Genomic DNA, 9,709 nt, shown 5'->3' with positions numbered 1-9,709 from the left:
ATTCCATGTCGTGATCTTTCTCACCAAAAACAAGTACCATGGATTTTGTAAATTAATTAATATAATATTAGTATTCTCCTTATCTAAATTTTTTTAAATTTTACTTCATTTTTAAGTTTTTATTTCATTTTAATTTACATGCTAAAATTAGTTTAACTTATATTTCTTTTAATTTTATTTTATCTTATTTCATTTAACATTTGATTTTATTTTCTTTGATTCTATTAATTTACTTTCAACTTTTATTTTTAACTTTATTTTTAAATTTTGTCTTTACTTCTAACTTATTTGATTTTATCTTATTTTATTCTTATTTCTTAGGTTATTTTACTTTTGTTTTCATCTTTGTAATTATTTTAACACTTTCTTTTAAATTTTGTATAAATTTTATTTTTGTCCAAAAGGTTTCATTTTCTGTTAATTTAAATTTTCTTTTTCTTAAAAAAAAAAACTTTATTTTACTTTGAACTTATTTTAAAATTTTTATTTTATTTTAATTTAAAATTTTATTTTAATTTTTAAGTATTTAGTCAAAATGGGTTTTTGTTTACAACAAGGTCTTTATTGCATTGTTTGTTAAGTGTTGACCCGATAAAATATATATCTTGAAAAGTGCTTGGACGGAGACGATGATGAGTTATAAGAGAGATGACGAGGATGAGGATGAGTATGATAGCTATGATGATACTCGTGGTGATGGTAATGGTAGTAAAATTGGTAGCGGTAAGTCTACCGGAAATAAGACGGCTGATGCTAATCCGTCAAAGGAGGCTGAGAAAACGAGGGACTCGGAGGCTGCGGTGGAGGCTGAGCTCGCCTCTTTACTAAATGTTTGTTCTTTTGCAGGAACCATTCCTTCTGTTCGAGAAAGCCGTAGATGAAAATAATGTTGAAAGTGATGATGGCATCAATTATTCTCCCGATCCTGATACACCAGTTAGGGAGAATGTTGAGCCAGCCGTTATAAACATGTTGTCACTCATGTTGCTGCACCTTCTCGAAGAAACTCAAGAAAAGGAACCAAATTCTATAACGTGAGTAGGATGGGAAGCATGTGAACGAGGTCGAAGTTTCTTCACGACTTCATTACATGGGAATTGGACAACGAATACGGCGAAGTTATCATACATTGCACTCGCAGTCATGAGCTCACGTTTTTTGATGAGCTTAAACTAGCTGGACTTGGACTTCACGACCTGAAGAAACTTGTGGAGTCGCCTCTTTGCACAGTCGAAGATGTCCGTCATGACAACACGGACGCCATCGTTGGAAAGTTCAACAAGTTTGCTAGATTACTTGTTGAAAAGAAGCCTTTTGAAGATGATCCAGATGGTGTATTTGACTATGAGTCCAAATGCGAGTGATGAGAAGGAAATAATACAAATACCAAAAGACTAGAGGGAGATTGTAAGGCCCGGTTTTGGTTGTTGAGTCTTTCGTATTTGTAATTAGTTTATTTACAGTTTTAGATTATTTACGTTTATATGTATTGGGCCCGAGGCCTTTGTATTTGGAGCCCATTGGGCATTATCAATGAAGAGTGTATGATAATACATTCACTATATAAAGTGTGTGTATAGAATACACAACCTAACCTTTTCACAAAACAGTTTTATCCAAGTCCTTAGAAACTCTCTCAACCTCTCTAACCCTCCTCTCTATTTTCGGCTCTCTCTAACACACATACAAGATCCGAGATCTCGGTCCAACTAGTTGTTTCCGCCAACTAGTTGTGAGGTTGATCCAAGAATAACTAGTATCTTAGTTTGTTTTGTTGTTTGATCTGGTTTCGGACCTACAAGACCCACTGTTGGTAAAACCCGGATGCCCTAAGGATTGGACCGGATATCACAAAGATTCCGATCTTTCTTCATTGAGCCACCAATTCCCTCCATAAAGTGTTGTATGTGGGGATTGAACCCACCACTACACATTAGAAAAGACGTATATGTATAAATTTATCGATAGTTATTGTCTTCTAGAAAAACCTAGATGAGGTGGAGGGGTAAGGGATTGACCGGTTCACGAGAACTTTGAATTGATTAACCATTCATGTTTTCTTTAAATTGATTATAGAACATTGTATTGCTTATTCGTTAGAATACGTCTATTTATAGACATGCACCACATACAAAATTCTTAAACGTATGGGGTCATTATTGGCGGTCATTCGCTAATAACTAAGCGAATGGCCTTCCCATACCCCACAACCTAGGCGTATGGGAGCATATCTAAGCGTAAAAGGGTTCATACGCTTACAAGTAAGTGTGTGATTAGCTATAACTAAGTGAATGGTCATATATATATATATATATACACACATGCATACTTAAGCTTATGAACCATTCCCATTACATATTAATCCCTAAACTACCCCTTACCCTATTTGAACAACTACGACCACAATTTATTGTACTAACAAGAATAAAGTTAAGAAACTTAATCAGTCAGATTTGTTAAATTAATCACATATTTAGCTTAATCTATTTATTGTATGGTTCACGATTGGGTTAACATGTTTGATAAAAGAGGCCGTATTAGCCGACACAAAACCTGATTAGTTTCTTGCCATGTGAGGAATTTCCGCTACTAGTTAATTATATCCAACTCTATAAGAATGAGAAAAGAAAAAACAAAGATATTCTAATTACAAGAAGAAACTTTATATGGTTAATTAAACATATTCTTTGAGGACGAATAACTTTTGCACTCTTGGAATCATAACAAATTACATCGATGATCATAAATCAAGGTTTTACGTTGTTTATTTTGTGATCTATTGATGATTAATATGCACTCGGCATGGTGATGATATTTAAGGCGAATAAGGTTCCCGACAACATGAAATCTTGAACTAAATTTCACAAGAACAACCAAAGATAGACCCTTTCCGGAGTCTAGAATGTCTTGCATACTTCTTCCGGCACCATACATAGGCTTATTTGTTGTCCCCAAGTGTAACAAGAAAGAAGTTGGCCCATTACTTGATGCATAGAGTGCTTGGTTTTCCTGCCAAAACAAGATTAGCCAATCGTGGTTTACATTATTTGTCATGGTTTGTTTGACAAGTTAAAAGAGTGACTTACAGTCGACGTTACAAAAGGGATATCGTCAAATGACATAGTTAAGACGATTGGATGAATATGAAGACCATAGAGTCTCGACTTGATGTTTACAAGTAGATTTATTGAACAATTACATGTGAGAAATTTTGTGGTAACACCTGTGTTATCTGCTCCTTCCCCTAGCTGAAACTCGTTCATTCTTTTGATCTATAATCATACAAGAAAGAAACTAAAACGATAGAATAATTTCAAAATAAAAGTAATAAAATATTTTCAAGACTATGTAATTCAAGAAAGAAAAAAAAACTCAACAGAAAAATACTATGTTTTGTTTTCTTTGAATTAACTTTATACATACACAAATGAAAATCGGATCTCATTTTCAATTTTATGGCGATGTTACGACATCTGTTATGGTCATTCTTCTCATTTTCCGTCATTTGTCACATCTACGTCATGTCAGTGCCAACTCGGCTTTTCCTCCATCATTAACCCCATCACTCCACACATATTTATATGAAATATAAATAAAAAATAAAGGAAAAGAACACAAAAGGTTCGACTGGTGGATTTGGGAATGACCGGCGTGACCGTACGTGGTAATGAATGACCCTTGCATGATGAGCTGTCCACGCAGAACCCTTGCGTGAGGCTTAGGGAGTTAGGGAGGTATACCAGTTGGTCTTAGTATGCAATAAATGAGTAAATGGCATTATGTTAACTTAAATTTCCAAAAAAATATTGTATCTGAGTTATAAATTTTTAAATAAAGTATCACAAAATATAAACTAGGTTATTATAAGATTCGGCAAGGCTTTTCAAAATAAATCCGGTTTGTACCCTAATCGAACTGTAGGGCTAAAATCGGTTGATAATCCTATGCTTTTGGAACATGATTGAAACCGCTTAAACTTGATCCATTTTGGTTTAAACCTGGTTTCAGAGTGATCAAACACCATCCTTTTCCCCTTAAAAAGCCCGGTTTTAATCTGAACCAGTTTGAATAAAACCCAATTTGACCATATTAAACTCAGCCCAAATTTGCTTCGAGCCAGAACCCGATTTGTGTACCTGTAGATGTGATACGTAATACGGTTTCCTTCACAATTCTATGTTCAGAATTTCATTGTTCTTTTAAGATCATATTGATTAATAGATCAACTTTAATTGGGCTAAGCTTATTCAGTAGTACAATACCCGTGATTGTTTCAATCATCAAAATATGGGCTTGGGCTAGTCTTCCGTTACGCTCAAAAATAGTTTCTATAAGGATGGAACATCAATATTTGACCAAATGCTTTTGGCTAGAGGTATACAAATCGGGTTTTTTCTAATACCCGGGTTCGGGTATGGAACCGATTTCGGGTATGACCGGGTATTGGAAAATCGGGTATTGAGAGAAATCGGGTAGGGTATTGAGGAGAAAAACTCAACCCTATACACCCGGGCAGGGTATGTTCGGGTTCGGGTATTGCCGGGTATTGGAACCGGGTATTTTCCGAGTACGGCCGGGTAGTAATATCCGGTTTTGAATTTTTAATTTTATTATTCTTTTAAATTTGTTTAAAATTTATATTTCCTTTGTAATTTATAAAACTAATTAAACCATATTACAAAAACCATAATTCCACTTAAGCACAAATCATTTTAAAAAAACTTAAACATAAAAGTTGTGAAGTAACATAAAAATATACTATAAAAACTCATGTATTATTTCGGGTATTAGAAAATTGGTATCGGGTATAACCGGGTATGGTATAGGGATGACCGGTTCCGGGTATTTACGGGTATAAATCGGGTACGGCTCTGGGTACGGGTATTGAGCTCAAAAAACATACCCTATCCACACCCTACGGGTAGGGTCGGTTCCGGTTTCGGGTATAGAATACCCGGGTATAAAAAAACCGGTTCCTCGTATTTTTTTCAGGTCCGGTTCCGGGTACGGGTTTTTTGTGCACCTCTACTTTTGGTGGTGTTCATTTTTATAAGTGGTGGTGTTCATTTTTATAAGTTTGAGGGTTTAACTCCTGGTAAATAGTGGTGCAGAATTAGAAGTAAAATTATAAATCTTAGATTTAGAAGTAAAATTAAAAAGTGTGTATATGTATTAGCCGTCAACAAACTTGTATCTATATATTATCTAGGTTTGTATCAAATACAAATGATATTAACGTGTAAATAGTGAGAATCAAGTAGAATAATTATATAATTACATCATAGAGAATATAATTAATGAGACACTAATTCGTCATTGATTCAAATTTGCCGTTAAGAAAAATATAGCTTATAAATATAATTAAATATAGCTTATAAATATAATTAAAGGTATACCTGTAAATATATATATTTAAACTAAATGAAATATTAATTAATTTGTAGTGGCCACGAGTAAAAGAATATAGTTAATGATGTTACACATACGCATGTAATTAGAACCACTAGATGGTCATATGAAAAAGAAGGTTTTAGCTAAGGTCATTCCTTTCCAGGACCATATAGTTTTTTCCATCCTTGTCTTTGGCCATTATCTTTTTCCAATCTCGTGATTCCAACTAACTCTACATATTGTTTTCAAATTAACCTTTAGTATATAATAAGTTAAAATAAATGCTTTGCAATTCTGAATTTTGGTTGGAACTAAACTAAAAAAATAATTTCGAACAGTATTGTGTTTGAACTTTTTTTTTATTTGTGTGTAACTAATTATGTGAATTTATTATTTATTGTTGAAACGTTTGAGTGATTTTTACTTTATGTTAGTCAAAATATTTTATTATTCATAATATAACTTTATTAAATTTAATTTATTTTTTAGGTTGGGTATTTTTGTCATTTTTAGTGAATTGTATTCTATTCCTTTGTCTTTTTCCTCATACCAAACAACACAAAATAATGGTTCATTTCATTTTGAACAGGTAACCAAACATGACAATGAAATGGTAATGATTCATTGCATTCTTTGCCCATTCAATTCATTCTTCCATTCCATTCATTCATTCAGTCCAGTACCTAGTTTAACTTTTTAGACATTCATATGTCGATTCAGAAAAGTTAACAAAAAAAAACTCACTTACTATGTCGTTTCCATATTAATAATGAATTAGAAAAACGTTAACTCAAAACCTAAAAAATCTCAAAGGATACTTTCTTTTATTTACTCTTGTTGATCATGTAGGTTTTTTTTAACTGCAAAAGGAAATTATATAAAAGAACATCGAGAAAGCTAAAACTTTTCTTTAATATGAGATTGGAAATTTCAAATATCTTTGTTAAATTTTTTTTTTATTAATTACTATACTTTTACCGAAGGGCATGCATTTGTAACATGTGTTTTCTTTTTTGGAGGTCGAGTATTCAATCCTCATGGTAGGTAGATTAAATGGATTTGAGAGTAGAGTGTTGTTCTTCTGCCAACTTATTAAACTAGATTTTAGCAAGTCGAGCTCAAGTAGTTCGCAAACGACCAGCTTGTTTACACATCTAGACTCTAGAGAGAACAAGAGTAATTGAGAGTGAAAGGTGACCTTAAGAGAGATAACCGGAGAAGGAGGCTTAGTAATGAGATAGAAGAACAACAATGCAACTCCAAAGCTGACCATCAATCTTAAACTTATCTGAAACATGATCCAAACACATGAATCCGAACGCGAGAACGACACAAAATCCCACATCTTCTTCCCAACATCTTTCTCTTCCCATGGCCCTTCTTCATCCTCACTCTCCACACACTTTTCACCAAGTTTCACCACCACACCACCACCATCACCATCGGTTTCATGGTCCAAGCTTTCTCGAGAGATCAACTTCTTGTCATGCATGGAATTGGAGGATCCACGAGATGAGGAGTAGTGGGAGAGAGTGAGGCGACGTTGTGTGGTTGGTGAGTGAAATGAGACGGTTGTGGTAGGACTTTGGACGAAGTATAACGCGGTGTATTGGTGGGATCGAAACAATGCTTCTTCCTCCGATGGTTCCATGTTCATGATCTAGAGTTCTTGATAGTGAATTATGATATACTAATGGTGATATAGTGAAATGAGGGGGTTTATTTGGTTTTAAAGCTGACACAAAAAGTGGAAAACAGGTTGGTATATATTTTTATCATATTTTGGCAAAAGTATATATTTCTTTGTCCTGAAAGATTTACCAAAAGTGCAACTCATGACTTCAATTAAAAGTATTGAGTCACACTAGTGGTGTGTGGCTTGATGTTTTAGTTGATAATTATTGTAAAGGAACTCCCATGACAAGCAATTGCGCCACTAAGTAAATGTATACTGTAGTAAATAGTCGTATTCATCGGTATTCATCAACTGATTACCCATGAAAAAGTGTCGCATGATGTAAGGCCCCGTTACCGGTAGCCCTACTTTCGTGTTGGATTTACTCATAAACGCAGTTCTAAATATCAGAGTTAATTAAAACATTCGCGGAATATAAAAGCTTTCATAAAACATTTCATAACAAAACACGTCTTGTCTTAAAACATCATTTTGTCTTTCAAAATAAATGAAACATTAAACTTAAACGTCTTGAGTCTTCCGATGCCAGCCTCTTATTCAGTGCCACGTGTCTCCTCAAGCGAGCTGCCTCATCCTACTCACCTGCGTGCATACTAAAAGTCAGCTACGCTGAGTGAGTTCTAGTTAATCATACATTATACAATACACATAAACTTATATTCTTTCATTCATACTTTCATACTTTCATACTTTCTTTTGTATTAACTTACTTTCATATCTTACGTTATAAAGAGCATTACGCCCTACATTCCTCGAGTATTATTAGGGCTCGGTACCCTCATTCCTCGAGTATTATTAGGGCTCGGTACCCTCTTTCCTCGAGTATTATTAGGGCTCGGTACCCTCTTTCCTCGAATATTAGTAGGGTTCGGTTCCCTAGTTCTCGAATATTAGTAGGGTCCGATTCCCTCTTCGTTACCATACAACCATACATCATACCTCGAGTATTATTAGGGCCCGGTACCCTCTTCGTAACCATACAACCATTCAACCATCCTTTCCTTCTTTTATTAACTTTATCACGTTCATACACATAAGCATACGTATCATACTTTACCTTATACATAGCGTTACAACCTGACAGTACGTGCAATATCTGAAGATCGTTCAAGTACCATCAAGCAACCATTCATACATTTCACATTATTCACATAAGGCATACACTTATCACTTAGGATAAGCGTATTAACAAACATATCGAGTATGCACACAGCCCCGAAAACATAACACATAATTGAGGCTAGAAACTCACCTGAATCCTGTTACGCTCTCCGTTAATCGTTATCCCCTTCTTGAGCTGTGCACGGCTAACTGTATAATATTTACATGTATCAATTAACTACTACTACTCATGTTGTATTTCTATCTTTATATAACCCACAACGAACGGGGGTCCGGGGGCAGCGCCCCTGGCAGCGGGGTCTAGAGGCGGCAGCCCCTTGTCCAAGGGGCAGAGCCCCTGGATGGGGTCGAGCTGCCAGGTCAGCTTGGAAAAATTTTATTTCCATTAACTGTCTTAACACATTTTCCATTAGGTTTTTAATTTATTTTCTAATGGAACTTGACTTTAGGCGAAGTTAAACCTTAGGCGAACTTAGCTTTAGGCGAAGTTAAACCTTAGGCGAACTTAGCTTTAGGCGAAGTTAAACCTTAAGCGAACTTAGCTTTAGGCGAAGTTAAACCTTAAGCGAACTTAACTCAGGGGAAGTTAATTAGTTAGGCGAACTTGCTTGCAAGCGAAGTTAAGCTTGCAGGCGAAGTTAAGCTTTGCAGGCGAAGTTATGGTTTTGCAGGCGAAGTTGCCCAGTTCAGCTACGGGTTTGGTTTTTATCAAGCATTTTGGCGATTTTAATACCCTTGTTATGGTTCGACATCACCCACTACGTTCCCTAACCGTTTTCGGTCGTATATATACCCCGTATATACTATAAAGCTTGGACCTTTAAGTAAAAACGTTCAATACTACGTAAACTTTAAAGGTCAAGAACATACCTTTAGCGCTCGTTCGATCTTGGTTAGCTTGTTTATGCCCTCTAGATCTCGTGTAATAAGATCTAATACCAACTAACGTTTACTCTCTCTCGGATCTTGCTCGTTTATGGTGTGTGTGTGTGTGTTTGGAGTGTGTAGAGATTATGATGGAAATGAAATGAGGGTTTAGGGTTTTAGGTTGGTTTAGGGGATATTTATATCTCTTAAAGCCCATGGACCTAAGGCCCATTCTCATTTAACCCATCTCAATTAATCTAAGTCCATGATCCGTTCTTTACTCGATATTAATTAATTAATAACGCGAAATCACTAAACGTAACTTTCTTTATTCAACATTATAAATTTTAGGATGTTACACATGATTAAATTGACGTTTACCGACGGCTATCCGTAGGTATGTGTAGAAATCTAGAGTTGGAGAGGGTGAATATATGTTTTTAAGCTTTTTCACTTGTTTTAAACATGTTCAAGATTGCTAATCTTATTTGTAAACTCTATGTGTAACTCAAGTAACAAAGAAAGCAATTAGTAAAGAGTTTAAGGGTTAGATATGACAAAACTAATTTATGGAGTTTCAAGTGAATGTTAACGAATCCATTCTTTATCCTCTAGCCAGTTCTCCGCCTGAGA

General features: G+C 35.0%; 1 protein-coding gene across 3 annotated transcripts; it reads right to left on the bottom strand.

Annotated features, from left to right (window-relative positions):
• Positions 1 to 2,587: 2,587 nt before the first annotated feature.
• LOC143594122 (uncharacterized) lies at positions 2,588 to 7,145 on the bottom strand. Of its 3 annotated transcripts, none has more exons than XM_077073511.1 (3): positions 6,590 to 7,145; positions 3,224 to 3,272; positions 2,588 to 3,009 (listed from the first exon to the last, which is right to left on the bottom strand). In XM_077073511.1, the coding sequence occupies exons 1-3, from the start codon at positions 7,046 to 7,048 to the stop codon at positions 2,981 to 2,983; spliced, it is 537 nt and encodes a 178-aa protein (XP_076929626.1). In that variant the 5' UTR covers positions 7,049 to 7,145; the 3' UTR covers positions 2,588 to 2,980. The 3 variants fall into 3 exon arrangements, 2 of the variants coding, with proteins under 2 accessions (XP_076929626.1, XP_076929625.1); XR_013146266.1 differs by having other exon boundaries at positions 2,593 to 3,009; positions 3,200 to 3,272; XM_077073510.1 differs by having other exon boundaries at positions 2,602 to 3,009; positions 3,087 to 3,272.
• Between the last annotated feature and the right edge of the window lie 2,564 nt (positions 7,146 to 9,709).

The sequence above is a fragment of the Bidens hawaiensis genome, unplaced genomic scaffold (genome assembly GCF_021521415.1).
Source record: "Bidens hawaiensis isolate Kalapana, Puna unplaced genomic scaffold, B.hawaiensis_p1.1 tig00043101_1, whole genome shotgun sequence".
NCBI classification, from domain to species: domain Eukaryota; kingdom Viridiplantae; phylum Streptophyta; class Magnoliopsida; order Asterales; family Asteraceae; genus Bidens; species Bidens hawaiensis.
Note: the sequence above shows the minus strand (reverse complement) of the source record. Positions and strands in the feature narration are given on the sequence as shown.

Bases quoted from the DNA above. Each gene is read 5' to 3' on its own strand.
- LOC143594122 (XM_077073510.1), bottom strand. From the start codon at position 7,048: ATGAACATGGAACCATCGGAGGAAGAAGCATTGTTTCGATCCCACCAA. The intron at 3,273-6,589 runs GTCACCTTTCAC...GTATGATTATAG, and splicing joins CTCCGGTTATCTCTCTTAAG to ATCAAAAGAATGAACGAGTT. The intron at 3,010-3,086 runs GTAAGTCACTCT...TTGTTTTGGCAG, and splicing joins TCCCTTTTGTAACGTCGACT to GAAAACCAAGCACTCTATGC.